Raw genomic sequence first — 16,978 nt, 5'->3', positions numbered from 1 at the left:
TCTGCTGTCCATATATTTTTGAGTGTAAAGAACACTAATGCTTAAAGTTTAATGTAGTACAAATTTCAGTCTGAAAATATCAACATTATTTTCTTTTTTTGTGTGTGTTTCAGATGCAGAGTCTCAGGACAGAAGACTGATTCTGGTGATCACCTGAACATCTTTAGGTAGATAAATAATAGGTAATAGGTGTGTATCCATTTGTAAAAATGGCAAGGATTAGAAGCCTGGAGTATGAAGACCATGCAAATAACAGGAGTTGAGATGAGTTTGAATTGGATGACCGCAACAGCAGTTCTGGTGGTGTTGTAGCAGCACGGAATGGTTTGTGGGTTATACTGAGATGCAGGCCATACTGTGCTGCCGCAGTAAAGCCTGAATATACTACACAGCTGTCATCCCACAGTTCCTCAACCTAAAGTACTATTGTAGTGAAGGCTTAAGGTAATGTACTGTCACTCTTGCATATAAAGTAATCTTTACTGACTTGATTTAATTCCGCCTAGCCTTTTCTCAGATGCTTGAAAAGTTGGTTGGATCTTTCCTGTTCTCATTTGCTGGTCGCCTTGCTGTAGCAGCACGTAAATATTGGAGTTAACACTCTAGCTGATGTCTCCAGTATTGATCGTACTGCTGAAGCAAAGCAGACCACTCACAATCACAGCAAATAACCACCACTGAGTGGACTCACACCACTCAGGTAGTGGCAAACGGTGGCTGGGCTTGAGATGCTTACAGGTACAGGTTGACACACTGATTTTTAGTTAATGTCCACTCTTCGTTGTATTGACATGTACAATATGTAAACTATATATTCTCACACTTCACTTATGTGTGCACCCTTGGAGAATAAAAACGTTTTAATTTGGTTTTGTCTGCGATGTGTTTTAAACTTTTTCATGCTAAACTCGGTGTCGGTGTAGTATATTTAAGTAGCTTTTTATTTTAACGCACACGAAAATGTTTGTGTTCCCGACAGCGGAAACTCTTCACACGGCTTTAAGGAGTGCCGCCGTCCTCAAGGAAGAAATGCGCATAATGGCCTGCGTGGCCTCGCTGCAGCGCTGCTGGGATATCGGGGCCTATTCAGCAATGAGCGATGACACACATTTGCTTCGGATTCAAATCATTACAGTCATACTTGGATTGTCGCCCAAACACCAGAATTGCTTCGGAAAAATTAATTGAAATCACCGTGTAATGTGTAAAAATACATATTTAAAAAATATATTTTAAAAGAATTTCTGCTGAGCTCCATGGATTCGATAGTTTTATAAATTAATTGGCTTGTAGCGGTCAAAGTTTGCTTTATAATATTTTGCATTAGGTGTGCCTTATATTTTTAATCTATTACGATATATTTTGTGAACTAAATCTGCTGCACAGAGCGTCGTACGGCGGGTTAAGCCCTCCGTTATAAGTGGTGAACGTTTTGCTGCCAGGACGCGTGCTGACGATAATCCAAATTCAGACTCTCTTAAATAAAATGTCTTTCGTTTCGATTTACAGGCCTCTGGGAGAGCGTGGCGAAAGTTGATAAATCGGATTAAAAAAATAAACAGGCTTCATGTGAGTGTATAAATTGGAAAAGAGTGAATATAAAATAATTGAAGTTGAGGAGTGTACTCCTCTGCAAAGTTGGACATACGTGATCTTTCCGCTTTTTAAAGCGTTTATGAAATACATTCGTGGTTGTTTATTAAGTGCTTGCATTATTTTTTTTTCTTGGGGATAGTGACTATTTTGTGAAAACGGTTTATTCCAACATTTCCCCTCTACTGAAGAAACGCAGCTGCAGCAGTTTCCTTCCATTTGGCCTTATGGGCCTTTTTCTTTATTACTGAAAATTCAGAACATTTCTCGCATTTGTGAAACTATAAGAGAAAGAATTAGGGCATTTAGCAAAGGTGATATTTATAAGGGAAAATTGAGAATAGTGTCAGGGTTTTCATTATCCTTTAGTTATTTCCTCGCAAGGCCATTTGAATTTTAAATTTAAAAAAAGATACATAAAGCATATTTTATACGAGTCATGCGGATTTACTAAATAGACTATAATGTCTTAATCTTTGATACTGCCCCGGCTGCACGGTGAACTTTGAAACAGCTGTCTGTGTATATATTAACAGAGTAAAAAAAAAAAAAATGTATATTAGTAATTTTGGAGACAAACATTTGGTCCCCTTTTAAAGTGTTGTGCTTTAATTGCAAAGTGTTGGACTATTTTGCGCATTGGAAAAACAGCAGCCTCCGCACACATCCAAATGTGGACGCAGTGTTTATCGATGTGCAGCCTAAAATTCCCTTATAACCGTTTATAAGGGCTTGTTTATTACTGCTGATTTTTCTTATAATTGGTTTCTGACTAAAATTCGTATTCTACTAATTAGAAATAAAATGGTAAAACCCATTATTTAATATAGAAATAATTTAAAAAATTTCCTGCCTTAAATTATAATCACACGCTCTGACCCACGGTTTAAAAACATGCCAGAGTGCTGGAAATGTTCCAGAAATGTGATATTTGGTACCCTAAAAAGATCATTCACAAATTATTTGAATGTTTAGTCACCACCGGTTGTCCAGATGAGAACTTGAAGTTTTATTATTCTCACAATAGGCCCACTTTTGGATATAAAGTGTCTGAGCCTGCGCGCTGTCTTTATGGCCGTGTTAAAAAGTCAGTTATACAGCCACTCAATAGTTTTGCTTCATTTAAAGCCTGTTAACGTTTAACAGACTGTGTTTATATTTGCGTGACATGAAAATTTAATATTAATGGAGACTGCTACATTTATACCCATGCTATATTTGCCTGGCAACAGAAAGCTATATATATGTACAAGCGTGTCATGACGTAGATCGTGAATTATGGTCAGTGCTGACATCACTGATTCACTTTGTGGTGTGATCTTAGGAGTTTTCTCTCTCCCCCCCCTCCTCCAAAATGCATCCCTGCATATGGGAATACCTAAATAACAGTATAACTGATTCCTGGTCACAAATTACTGTCCTTTTGCTCTGATCTATTTTAATGAAAGCCAAAGCTCTGATCTGTGTTAACCCGAATTTGTTCCACTCATCCGTATGATTTGATTTTTGGGCCTCAAAGTTACTTTCATTTCTATTCAGAAACACAATGGGTAAAAAAAGAAAATATACACACTTCTATTAATTAAACAGTCTGCAGATTTGACTTCACCGCCCGGACACAGTTATGCAACAAATAAGCCTAACTAAAATAAACCATGTAGGGGAAAAGACTGCTCAGCAATCATGCACACTTGCCTAAGGTTCTTGATCTGCTAGACACCTGTAAAAATTTAAGACTTCATCAATAAAAAAAGAGCGGTGTGATTACTTGTAGCTGCTGCTTCTGCAGCCTGCTGAATTTTTCACACGGGTCCTGTTATGTAACGTTTATAACCTTGAAGAGGCTGCAGCATCACTGTGGCGCGGAGAGCCTCTTTGGGAGAAAGGCCGTGGATTACACTATTCTTTCATTAATCATCTGGTTACTTCATCGGATTGCATTTATTTTATTTTATTTTAATTTTTAAAAAAGCTGCCCGATCTGAGCTGTCGCATTAAATGAAAACAAGCAAAGAGCTGACTCAAAATTTCTCAGATTTATTTGTCAAGATCACGTTGAACAAGTTTGAAATGGTGATTGTGTTTTTTTTTAAGAAAGAAAAAATAAAGGAATAGATTTCACATTCATGGAAAGAAGTGAGTTAGTGTCTAGTTGATGAAAATGCAGGCTGCAACCTCTGAGGATTAAGGGTTGATTCGTTTGATTCTATGGCTTCATCGAGGTTGCAGCTTAGGAATAAGGCAAAAACAACAACAAAAATAAGACATGGTAAACAATTAAGTGTTTCAAAGTATTAACTAGAGTTTTACATCTCACTTGTGCAAATTATTTCCCAGCTGTGAGATACCGCTGCCTAGTAATTGGGTAACTTTCAACTGTTAATAAAGCGGACAGCAGAGTCGATTAACTTCATGCTATATTCCTGACCTGCATCCATCAAACCTATGCAAATGTCCGTGATTTCCCGCAGGCACGCACCGGTGTGTGCAAGGTGAGAGAAAAATACAGTGAGAAGTGATTCAGCCTCCCTGGTCACATACGCTGTGAGGCTGTGCGGCAGCAGCGGGAGCAGCAGAGTTGGCACTAACAAGCTCATAAATATGAGGATAAAAATGATGAGCCATCTGGGCACTGTCATCCGTTTGCACCCCGTTCGGTAGGAGCCACTCTCGTGGGGGGCTGAGATCTTGTCCACTTCTTTGAGCTTCAGTGAATCCCAGTTTTTAACGTCAAAATTACGCACAAGGGGACCGACGTCCATGTCTTTCCGAGAGGGCATTGGAGTATCCTTAAGCACCTTCCACTTCTCTCGGAAGTCTTGCATCTGCTGCAGAAAGCACAGGGGGTCGCAAACGCTCCTGAAAGACTCAGCGATGCTGAGCGCCCGTTTCTGCTCCTCCACCGCTGCGCTCAGCTTGGTGATCTCCGGATCGTATGCCTGCATCACCACCAGCTTTAGTGTTTCAAAATCGGACAGGATTTCGTTCTTTTTGCATTCAAGGGCACTGATGAGTTTCTCGAAATAGTCTTTAACCTTCTCTGCGTCCTTGGTCACCGACAGAAGCGCCTTTTTCTTACTGGCTTGTAGTGTCTCCAGGCAGGACAGGTAATCTGCTCTTTGCCAGTTCTTCACCCCATGAAGCAGCTCATCAAACGCCTTCTTCTCCCGTTCATATGCATCCTCCAAGGAGCAGAACTTGTGCCCTTCGTGGTCATTCGTCGCTGCGCAAAATCCACATATTAGTTTTAAGTCGGTGGCGCAAAATATGTTAAGAGGCTGACCGGAGTGTTGTTTACAAACAGACATTTTAGGTATAACCTTTATTTTGCTGAACTTCTCCACTATGCTGCGTAGAGAATAGTTGATCTGCAGGCTGTTCGCGCCGTTATGAGGGCTCTCTTTGCGGCAAGTGGGGCATTTGAAAGGTGTCCTGAAAGCTGAACCCCGGTTCCCCTCCAAGAGTCCCTCCAAGCATTTCTTGCAAAAGCTGTGTGAGCACAGTAAGACCCGTGGGTCCTCGAAGAGACCGCAGCAGATTGGGCATGTAAGTTCCTCTTCTAGCTGCTCCATCGCACCCTGCAAACACATCATCCAGGCGTCAAATCGGTGCTCAATTTAAAAACAAAAAAATAAACAAAAAAATATTAGAGCATGATAAAACGGACTACACAATACGCACCCACTAAGGGATGCCTCCCCATAAGGCAGAAGATGCAATAATTAAACACCGAAAATGCTGCAGCACCTCAAAGGATACAGATTTTGCTGTCATGTTCCAAATGTGTCTGGAATATCCCCATCCCGAAAGCGAAACTGACTCGCATCCCTATACGCGCGTAAAATGTTGGCTTGAGCTCTGCCAAAGGTTCCCTTTGAGCAATTTGGGTCAAGCAGCATCCTCTCGGTTGCCGTTTGGCGTTGTAAGAAACTTTTTAAAAAATCGCTGCAGGTTGGATGTAAATCAAAATTGTCAGTAACTTAACAGCAAATGATTATCTGCTAGCTGTATATTACAAAATAGTAGGACGGTGGTTAGCTGAGCTGAGCCCTAAATTCCCGTCGTCTAACCAATCCAATGCGACAAATTATCGACAAACGGGGTTCGCATTAGAGTCGCTCCTGTTGGCAAGGTGCTGAAGGAGGGCTGTGACAGATTTTGCAAGCGCATAGTAACATGCAACTACTGGACCAAAAGATTCACTCACCAGCTGCTGACTGCTGAGACGCACAGTGCAACGCAATCATGGCGCTTGTTGCTGTGCAGACTTCGTCCTTTTCCGGGTTTGCAGTTAACCATTTCGGTGGCGTGCAAAATAAATAAATAAATAAAAATAAAACAAAGCATGCCAACCCGCTATAATTGCGCGCATATAAGTCAAAGCGTCACATATATCGCCACCAATATGAACGTTACTAGCGATTTGATAGGTCCGCTTTGGAGATTGGGATGTTTGACGTTTTTGCCCCTGTGGGGGTAACTTGCAGAGGATCCCTGCCCGTCTGTTGGGGGAGGGGCTGTTGCTATGCAAAACATTCCAGCGTGAAAAACTGTCAACTAGGTTTTAGTCGCAGCTCTGGCGTTGCACGTTTTTGCGCTGGACTATTTCTGTCCCTGTTGGTACTTGTCAATATATACAACTGTAAACGGCTTGCACGACAAGAGGCGCACGTGTGGACGTCTAGCTGTATTAACTTAAATAAATAAATAAAGTAAAAGTACATGTAAATGCTGTGGCGCACTGAACAGGCGCCTCAGCTCATGAATGCCTCAAATGCGAACAGAAACTTATCGTACATCAGCAACACTGTATCGACCGAAATCAAATCTATGAGGGCGCTCTTCTATTAGTAGGCCACGTATCCACGGTTTAAACCTTCGATGTTTTCCCTCCATAATTCACTTTATGTTCATTTCGGGTTATGTAACATCGATATCCAATAGTTACTTAGTCACGTGTAGAAATGTTGACCTTGATTTTCTTCCCTTGTTTCCATGCCATCAGGAGCAACTGCCTATCTTAGCCGCTGTGATTGGATACAGCGGGGGTAGCGGGGGGCTTATGCCGAACCGTCCTCTGCCGCGGGGTGTCGCCGTTGCGCAGCGGAGCCTCTTGACGCTTTGACATCCAGCGCTCTTTGGTTTCTGGTCTAAGTTTGTTTCCGGATGTTCAGCTGGCGTTGGGGACGAAAAAAAAAAATGGCTGCGATGTTTACGTGTTGTCTAGGCTGCTGCGGAGATGGCGGATCGGGGCATATTCCCCTCAAAGAAATGCCCACAGTTCAGTTAGATACTCATCACATGGGTAAGCAGAGTTTGTGTTTGATTCTTGCTGCTGATGTACCAGCAGTTTGTCCACGCACGCCGAGCTCTGTGTGTGTGTTTGTGTGGCGTGATGGTTTGCTACTTCCGCTGCTACCTTTAGCTCGCTAGCCGATAGCTACTCGTAATTATGACACCTATGCTGCGAGGTTAAATGTTTCTGGCTGTTGTGGTGAGATGTCCTAAAACGTTCATTAGTAAACTAATTGCAGGTCTTTCACATTTACTAACCGCAGAGCGACTTGGCACAAGACGGTGAGAACAACAACAGACCGGCAGCTAATTAAATCTGAGCTTTTTTGCAACTGTAGATGGATGGATGTCAGAATTACCCTGTTTTCTCGCCAAAGCTTTAAAATCCATTTCCGTGGGGATTTTAAGAGACATTAAAGTACTCTGATTAAACAGAAATATGTGTTTACTTTGTATCGTTGGATATAACGGTTGAGGCAACTGGTTACAATGTTTAAAAACACACCCACTTCCATGTACGTCGCTGATCAATAGAGAACACGGACAAATGTGCATAAATTTATGCTGGGCACAGCATGTCTCCTGCCACATAAGGTACATAAAGTATGACTGTTTCGTGGAGATCTGCTTATGTAGGTTGAATGCTGGATTCCAGCTGGCATCACAGCAGGCTGTGACATCAGAAATCACAACTTGTGCACGCATCTTAAATTGGCACTTAAACAGTTTTCCACTGAATTAGAAAAAAAAAATGTAAAAAAAAAAATCTGTCAGCCTCTGCACGTGAGTCACTTTGCACTGCAAAGCTTAAAGATGCAAGTGATCTAGTAATTTTTAGAAAACACAAACTCTTAAGTGGATGTGGACTTTTAAATTATGATTTGCCTAAATTGTAGTTGTTACTCCAACATTTTTGAAGACATTTTTAAAGGCATCTCCTTGCCTGGATTAATAAGATAATTTCAACCTAAAGGCTTAAAGTGGTGATTGTCAGGATCATAGACTGCGTAAACATGGAGGAAGTGGAACCATGTCACCTATCTTTATATAGAGCCTGTGGTCTGTATTCACTAGGTAATCGGCCACTGAGCATAAACATATCACTAACCTAATATTTCCCCACGTGGACTGTCTGGATTTTCAAATGGCATTAGAAGAATTGTACAGCTTAAACAGTTAATAATAATAATAATAATAATGTGAAGGTCTTTTCAACTGTTTGTCAGGTATTGTGTGCTCTAGAAAATGGATTTTATAGGTTAAACCCATCCATCCATCCATTTTCTTCCTCTTATCCTTTAGTGAATTTAATGTGAAGCTAGAATGTAAAATATATTCTTGCTTTGTCTTGCAGGCACAGATGTTGTCATTGTAAAGAGTGGCCGAAGGATATGTGGCACCGGAGGCTGCCTGGCCAACGCTCCTTTGCATCAGAACAAAAGTTATTTTGAGTTTAAGATCCAGTCCACTGGTAAGCACTTTAAGCCTTTTAGCACTCCTCTTCTTTCCCCTCATGATTGCAGTTTTCTGCGTTCCTGCTGGGAGTTATTGACATACTATTATTAGATGCAACACTGGTCTTGTGACTTCATGCTCACAATTTTTTTCTCATGACACTGTTTGAAAGCACAAATGACCTTTTTGTACATATACTCTCCATCACACTAACAATTTATTATTTTAGCTGACTTTTATCATATAAGAACAATTTAGTTTGTAGTAAGAGTGACTAAGATAATATTCACACTAATGTATGTTAATATAATAAAATAGCGTTTTAAAACCAAAGCAATCACTGAATTCCAACCAGTGGTTGATTGCCCGGGCTGAGAATTTCAGCAGTTAACTACCGGAACAGCTCGCTATCATAATAGTTAGCTAGCAGTGTGCCCATTTACATTAGCAAGCAGTTGTTCGGTATGTTCGGTACCGAGAGGGCATCCCCCTCCCCGGTTGTACGGGCACGCTGGCCTGTAAAATTTTTCTGGCTAGAACCCTGAATCAGATCTCGGACTCAAGTTTTAGCAAAGTTTCAGAAATGGTCTCCATATACACTAGCATACCTGTGAATGCATAAAATGGTAAGCAGAGGGCTGTGTGCCTGTAGAAACTGCTTTGGAGAAAGAACAGCACAACAGTAAAACCTGACCTGTGTAACGGTTACTGAAATTCCTGTAGGCCCACCGCCCACAGGAGGCGCCATAGGGGTCAGGTGCAGTGTGTGTCGGGCGACGGCCAAGGTTGGAGGCACTGGCAAACCAATCCTCGTGTACCAAGTCTCACGATTGGTATATGGAACGTTACCACTGTGGTGGGGAAGGAGCCTGAGCAAATGTGCGAGGTTAAGAGATACCAGCTAGATATAGTCGGGCTCACCTCAACCCACTGCCTGGGCTCTGGACCCAGTCTCCTAGAGAGGGGCTGGACTGTTTACCAGTTAGGAGTTGCCCTTGGTGAGAGTCGGTGGGCTGGGGTGGGTATCCTTCTATCGTTTTGGCTTGATGCCTGTATTTTGGACTTTTTATTGCTGGACAAGAGGGTTGTTTCCCTGTGCCTTTGGGCCAGTGAACAGGTCCTGACTGTTGTTTGCACTCATGCGCTGAATGACAGTTCAGAGTAGCCAGCTTGTTCTATGCCTATGTTCTAGATCAGGGGTGGGAAAACTTTTTGGTTCTGGGTCCACATTGACTTGTTGAAATTTGACAGACGGGCCGGGCCAGAACCAGCTGCATGCATATCAAACATAAAAAAAAGGCATTACAGTGTTAATACTTGCATTTACTTTTAGTGGGAACAGTGTTGTTTTTGCCAGTGCATCGAAGTCTGATGTTAGTTTTGTTGTAGCAATTCTCAGAATCCTTGACATCAGTCATAATTATTATATGATTTGATTTGGGCGATTCTGTACCAATCTTCAGCGGGCTGGATTAAAAAGACCAACAGGCCTGGTGTGGCCCACGGGTTGTAGTTTGCCCACCCCTGTTCTAGACGCTCTGGTGAAGAGAGGGACTGATGTCAACTGATTGCCACCTGGTGGTGAGTGGGATCAGGTGACTGAAGAGGATGCTGGACAGACCTGGCACACCTAAATGTATAGTGAAGGTGCACTGGGAATGGCTGGCAGAGGCCCCGGTCCACGAGATCTTCAACTCCCACCTCTGGCAGAACTTCGACTGCATTCTGAGGGAGGCTGAGGACATTGAATCCAGATGGACCAATGTTCGCACCTCCAATGTTGAGGCCGCTGCACGGAACTGCAGCTGCAAGGTGGTTGGTACCTGTTGTGGTGGTAATCCCCAGACCAGATGGTGGACTCCAGAGATGAAGGGAGCCATCAAGCTGAAGAAGCAGTCCTATCGGGCTTGGTTTACCTGTGGGACTTTGGAGGCAACTGATGGGTACCGGCAGGCAAGGCGAATTTGGCTCTGGCACGACTGAAGCAAAAACTCAGGTGTGGTAGGAGTTCGATGAGGCCATGGAAAAAGACTTTCGAAGTGATTCTGGCAAACCATCAGGCGACTTACGAGGGAAAAGCGGTGCTCTACCCACACGGTTTATAGTGCGGGTGGGGTGCTGCTGACTTCAACTGAGGATATAGTTGGGTGGTGGAAGGAATACTTGGAGGATTTTCTTAATCCCACTGACACGTCTGTAGAAGAAGCAGAATCTGGGGATGAGGGGGTGACTTGCCCATTACTGGGGCAAGGCCACTGAGGTAGTTAAATAACTCCTTGTTGGCAGGGCCCCTGTGGTGGACGAGATTCGCCCTGAGTTCCAGAAAGCTCTGAATGTTGTAGGGCTGTCTTGGTTGACGTACCTCTACATGCATCATTAGGAGACCTAAGGTGGTGCCTGTGGATTGGCAGGCTGGGGTGGTGGTTCCCATATGTAAAGAACTATAGCTCCAACTATTTGGGGGATCATACTCCTCAGCTTCCCTGAGAAGGTTTATGCTAGGGTGCTGGAAAGATTCAGATTTAGGAAGAACAATGCCGTTTTTGTCCTAGTCACCAAATGCTGGGCCAGCACTTTATTATCTCAAGGATATTCAATTGTGTGCGTGAGTTTGCCCACCCAGTCTACAAGTGTTTTGTGGACAGCATCTGCTGTGAGAGCATGGGATATCTGGCCCAATGTCAAGGGCCATTCGGTCCCTGTACAACTGCAGTGAGAGCTTGGTCCACATTGCTGGCAATAAGTCAGAATAATTTCTGGTGGGTGTTGGACTTCACCAAAGCTGCCTTTTGTCACTGACTGTGTTTATAATTTTTATTGACAGAATTTCTAGGCATAGCCAAGTGGCAGAAGGCTTCCACCTTGATGACTTCAGAATCTCATCTCTGCTTTTTGCAGATGATGTGGTCCTGTTCATCAGGTGGTGGCCTCCAGCTTGCACTGGAACAGTTCACAGCTGAGTGTGAAGCGGCATGTATGAGAATTAGCACCTCCAAGTCTAAGGCCATGGTCCTCAGCCAGAAAAGGGTGGAGGAAAAGTGCATCGTCAAGGAATGATATTTCAGTAGTGTCAGGCAATTCACACTAAAACACAATCCTGGAGTTTTAAAACTAAAACTGGGTCAGCAGCATTTCCAAGTGTTTTAGATGTCCAAAAAACATCAAAATTATTTTGGAAATACAGTAAAAGTTGCATATTTTAAAACAAAAATGTTACGGTGTGGCTGTGCTCTTCACCTGTTATTACTTGACTGTTGTGCTTTGTGTAGGTGTGTGGGGAGTAGGTGTGGCAACCCAGAAAGTGAATCTCAACCAAGTGCCTTTGGGCAGAGACACAAACAGCCTAGTGCTGAGGCACGATGGCTCCATTTACCACAATAATGAAGAGAAGAATCGTCTACCTGCTAACAGCATTCCTCAGGAGGGGGATATTGTGGTAAGTGCAAAAATAAGTGTGCTGAAGTGCATATTTAATTATGATGACTTGATCTTTGAAATGTTTGCATGTTACTAGCTCACTGAGGAACTTATTTTTCTGAAACTGCATCAGGTAAAATAAATTAGAACTGTGGTGGGAACTAAAAATATGAATTGTAATCATACAGGCACAACACTCTGTGTCTGCTCCAAAGATGAAAATGTCTTCTGTCATAAGTGCTGAAACAATTTCTTGCGGAGAGCATTGATGGCTCCTGAGAGCTCTGATCATCTTATTTTTTTATTACACATTATTGGAATTGTTTAATAACTGTCAGGCTCTGAAATCCTTTTTATAATACGACTTTAATGAGTTCTGACTTGAGGTTGGAACAAATGGATTGTGTAAGCGGATTGATGCAGCAGAAAATCCAGTCGTGCTCTTTATACGACACTGTTTGGTTCTGCTACAGAGACCAATACAGCAATTTTACATCAGCTTAAACTTTGGTTACCGTGGAAACCCTTTAAGTCTGTTAGCAGTAGTATAACTGCAACAAAGACACCTCTCCACCACTGCCTGAAAAGGAAGTGAGAAGCAATTTATACAGATTAGCTTGACATACTGTAACTGTGTTGATGCACAGAAACAAACGTGTAGCGAAAATGAAGCTGTAAGCGATTATTTTATTATGATACAAAGTATTTTCATAGTGTGTATATTTTTCAAAAAGCAGTGGGAATTATCAGATTCATCATGTGATCTGTGGTGTTTGTACTTTACTAAATGATGTTTTTCGGATCATGTCTTTGGAAACAAGAAAGGAGTCAGCACACTTTATAGGTTGAATAGTAACAGATGCATTAAAAGGTATTTGTACGCTAAATATAGATAAAGGCAGACTCATGCAGTCACAAAGTTAAAAAGAATATAAGTACAGCACCCCTCTCACAGACTGTAACTGGACAGCTTATTACCAGTTGGTGCTTTTATGCAGTTGTAAGTAAGTAAGGTGAAGTTGACACAGCTTATAACTAACTAGCTTGTAAAGGTTGTGGTACAGTGTGCATATGTATTGTTATCTGTTCTCTTTATCACTTTTTACTGGAACAGTTGGCAGGTAAACAAACTGACGTAATTGGCCCTTGCGTACATTGGCCCTCAGTGGTGTTTCTTGAGTGATTCAGGCTACTCAGGCATACTTTAAAACTCTTAAGTCTTTGGCCACAGAGTTGATTATAAAGGGTAATATTTAATCTATGTGTTCAATCAGCTAAGTGCTGATTACTGTTACCTCTTTTCTGCTGACACGGTGCAGTTTTGAGCCAGTTCTCCTGTGGTGCTTTTTGAGAACAAGCGCACAGTTTGACAGGTTTGAAAGCCAGCTGTTGTGTAGCAGAAGTTTGGGTGATTTCTGTGGGAAGAAAATCATGAATGCATTCAATCTGCGGGCTGCTTTTGTAAATCATATTTTTTTGGGGTAGCCCCTCCCGTAGCCACTGCAGTTAGTGGTTCCAACTTTGGGAACAGCAGTTTGGTGGTGCAGTTTTGGCATTGTTTGGTGGAAATGTATGGAATCAGTTCCAGATTAGGTACTAGCACTTTGTTGGTGGCAAAGATTTTAGCATGTATTTACAAACTCCTTAATATTGAATTTGACAAGTAGCAACAGTTTTGTTTATCCATCACAAAATGCTTTTGCACCGCTTTTAATTCTGGTTTTGTCAGACACATTTTCTGCTTGGATCTCAAGCGTCTTCAACCATAATTATGCATTGAAAATTAAGGCTGAAGCCATCACGGTCCAGTAGAAAGAAATGCAACTGCTAGAAGGAGAAGAAAGCAAAAAAAAAATCTGTGGGATGTGAGCCTCAGTGTGTCTTGTCTTATCTTTGTTTTTTGATAAAATTCCTGTTTACTTCCCATGCTTCTTTTAAAAATGGGAAAGATTTTAAACATGCCACAGATGTAAATTGTGCCTAGCCAAGACAAGTAAAATAAGTCTCTTTGATAATTCAATAAGAGTTTTGTGCTTTCCTCAGCATGTGTATTTGTGTTTTTCAGGGTATCACATATGACCACGTGGAGCTGAATTTATATCTGAATGGAAAGAACATGCATTGTCCTGCCTCAGGGATCCGAGGCACTGTATACCCTGTTGTTTATGGTAAGTTTTTTCCTTGGTTACAGATGCTGACTAGTTGCCAATGATTGCTAATCATGTGGTCATTGTTACCTTACTTGCTTGTAAGAACTGTCATTACAGCAGTTACAACTTGATTCCACTAGAGGGCTGTAGTTGTACATCTTTGCATGACCGTTAGACTGTCAAGCTGACAGTTATAGTTTAAGAGAGTTTTTGTTTGAATATTTCGCCACAAACACAAAAGAGGGCGTTATTTGAATTGATGAAACATAGCTTTCATCAGAAGGCAACAGTCCTGCCACCAAGAATCAAGACATGAATAATTTAGTCTGGCAAAAAGCTTCAGATGATTTCAGTGACTTGCTTCACTGCTGTGTTTGATGTGTGGAGCTTGTCCACAAAATCAGCTGGCAGTTTTATGTTGGATGTTTGTTCTTAACTTTCACTAGCTAACTAGAGCTGTGATCCGATTCGAATCACAAGTGTCTCAAATTTTATTTATTTATGTCGCTCATTTATTATTTATGTCGGGGGGGGGTGCCACATGGAACCTGATCATGTCACCTTTGATTTGGCCCACTTCAGAGCAGGTTAGGTTCCAGATTAGAGATCAACAGGTTAAAAAAAAAAGAGAGAGATCAACGTGAAATCACCGCCTACTGACCAATCAAGTTTTCAGAAAACAGCATCACAATTTCTGGAAGATCTCTCAGACCTCAGTGGGGAGAACAGGAGGGTCTTAAGTTTTTTTGGTATCTAAAATCTTTGGTTTCCCTGATGAGAATTAATAATAAATGAGGAATAAGTTTTATATATGCAGCTTATTAAGCCATAACTTACTAAAACCACTGAATTAAGCACAAAATGTGTGTCACATTGTCGCAGGAATGTGCGTGTATTTATTTGGTGGTTTAGAAAATGTTTAAAATGTTGTACTTGATTCTAATCTGCTGTCTTGTTTACACTGCTGGAATTGCAGCTGCCAGGACACCAAGAATACCTGTTCAATCTGATTAATTTTGCTTTGATATGCTGAGAAACTAAATAGATTTCCACATCTCCTTTATCAGGCTGTGGGACGGCAACCTTAAATGCTTAAATTGATCCAGTTTAACCTTTCAGAGCTTCAATCTGCAGCTGTCACCTTAGAAACAAACAGCAGCACTGAGTGCACACTCAGCCATAAAATAATTAACTGGAATTAAACTGTTTATTTTTTTTTACCTCTCTGTGCGCTAAATCACCAGATTTGCTCTGGTATTAATTGTGTCCTTTTTTAAAACAGTGTTGCATTTTGCTGGTATATTTTTTTTATTTTCTTTATGGATTTTTATTTGATAACTAACTCTCCGAGGGATCATTTTCTGCCCAGAATTCATTTGCTAGCATGACCTGAGTGTCTGACAGAAGTAGGTAAAAGTAGCCTTTAACATTCAGATGTTTTGGATGAAATCTGTTTCATTCATGCCCCAACTCCACCGCTCCTCTCTGCAACTCTGCTTCCACAAACACATCTATAATGTGTTGTTATTAATCCCTGTGTTTGGTAACTGCCACACGTAGTCTTAATGAGGTTTCAGGGTTTTAGGGTCTTAACAAGCATACTGTGTCTAAACTTGTGATTTGTGTCTTTCCTTTCTGTTCTAGTGGATGACAGTGCCATCTTAGACTGCCAGTTTAGTGACTTCTATCACACACCTCCACAAGGATTTGAGAAGATCCTCTTTGAACAACAAATCTTCTAAAGGAGCTCTTCAGCCTCAGCCTCTATATATGTGGTCACCCTCCTCTATATCTCTTAGCAACCTCTGTGTCACTACAGTTTGACCTTATTTGGGTAGTATCATTATGTGTGGCTTTGGAGGCATCTTGTTTCGTTTCCCCCAGTTTACTCTGTCTCTCTACTGCTGCTCTGGATTGACTTTGGAGTATCCTTGAAGAAGTGGGGATTTCTCTTCCTTGTTCCGCTACAATCGGCTGTCACAGTCCATGCTGATGGAAAGCTGTAAAATCACTAACTTATGTCAATGGTAATCAATCTGTATTAATTGAAAACCTTTCAGTTGCTGCTTGAATCCATAATACGTGTGTGTGTGTAGATAACAGACAATGGATGTAATGGTGTGTTCCCCTTTTTCAGGATCAGAAGCCATGTGTTATTGACATTGCTTTATATATATATGTTTCTGCATATGTATCATCCTAAATATCATACTGACATCTCACTGTACACACTGTATTTATTTGACTTCCAGATCAAAGTTTAGCATCTTTTTGGGATATTTTGACATGTATTTTGTTTTGGCCAGCAGGCATTGGAGACCCAATGAAGGGTCAGCTGTCAGTTATATCACATTAACTGTTAAGTTGCCTTCTTGAATTATCATACAGTTAAGACATGGAGATACTGCAGCACCTTTCCAATTATGTCATTGCATTATTTAGACTTGATAGGGAAGATTAATGCAAACAAAAAAACCAGTGCACATTCCAGGGAGACACCCAGTGTCTGACACAAATTTATGGTGTGGTACTGGAAATGTTTTACATTGAAATATTTCTGAAATGGCAGACACTAATATATATATAAATCACTTCCTTGAACAGCCCTTTTCTGGTCCTGAAACTTTGCAGTGTATTTATTTTAATGATCAGAATATTTCCAGAGCTGGTGCTGGTTGTCTCTGCTTAGAGATGCATCAAAAACGTCGAGTTATCGTGATGTACCGGCATTGCATATCTGCTGCTGAAAGTGTGACAAATATTCCAGATGCTTGTCCTTGTTTGCACTAATGTTATTGTACAAAACCAAATATTGTTGATTCATTAAAGTTTTATGTCTGGCGGCATCATTGTGAGCACTGTTATGACTTGGGACTGGAGATCATGAAGCTGAGTATTTGCGTCGTTGTTAACCTGCACAGATGACGGTTTCGCAGCTTTATTTATTTATTTTTACGTCCGAGAATTTGTTGTCGTGCGCAGTAAATCGCAGGTGAATTTATTATCACTGCGTCGAGGAAAGCCGTGGAAACCAGGGCAGCCCAGACAGGAGGTATGTAATAACTCCT

The 16,978-nt window shown here is 41.4% G+C and overlaps 2 protein-coding genes across 4 annotated transcripts; one reads left to right on the top strand and one right to left on the bottom strand.

The window, feature by feature from the left end:
* Positions 1-3,614: 3,614 nt before the first annotated feature.
* Positions 3,615-6,719, bottom strand: trim13 (tripartite motif containing 13). Of its 3 annotated transcripts, none has more exons than XM_030758175.1 (2): positions 6,566-6,719; positions 3,615-5,171 (listed from the first exon to the last, which is right to left on the bottom strand). In XM_030758175.1, exons 1-2 carry the CDS (start codon positions 6,593-6,595, stop codon positions 3,966-3,968), a joined length of 1,236 nt encoding a protein of 411 aa, XP_030614035.1. In that variant the 5' UTR covers positions 6,596-6,719; the 3' UTR covers positions 3,615-3,965. The 3 variants fall into 3 exon arrangements, with proteins under 3 accessions (XP_030614035.1, XP_030614036.1, XP_030614037.1); XM_030758176.1 differs by lacking the exon at positions 6,566-6,719 and adding an exon at positions 5,801-6,054; XM_030758177.1 differs by lacking the exon at positions 6,566-6,719 and adding an exon at positions 5,275-5,758.
* A 14-nt stretch (positions 6,720-6,733) lies between these two features.
* On the top strand, positions 6,734-16,756 carry spryd7b (SPRY domain containing 7b). Its single transcript, XM_030758178.1, has 5 exons — positions 6,734-6,898; positions 8,243-8,359; positions 11,613-11,779; positions 13,826-13,928; positions 15,555-16,756. The coding sequence occupies exons 1-5, from the start codon at positions 6,760-6,762 to the stop codon at positions 15,650-15,652; spliced, it is 624 nt and encodes a 207-aa protein (XP_030614038.1). The 5' UTR covers positions 6,734-6,759; the 3' UTR covers positions 15,653-16,756.
* The last annotated feature ends 222 nt before the right edge of the window (positions 16,757-16,978 follow it).

This window comes from Archocentrus centrarchus, chromosome 21, assembly GCF_007364275.1.
Source record: "Archocentrus centrarchus isolate MPI-CPG fArcCen1 chromosome 21, fArcCen1, whole genome shotgun sequence".
In the NCBI taxonomy this organism is placed as follows: Eukaryota; Metazoa; Chordata; class Actinopteri; order Cichliformes; family Cichlidae; genus Archocentrus; species Archocentrus centrarchus.
Note: the sequence above shows the minus strand (reverse complement) of the source record. Positions and strands in the feature narration are given on the sequence as shown.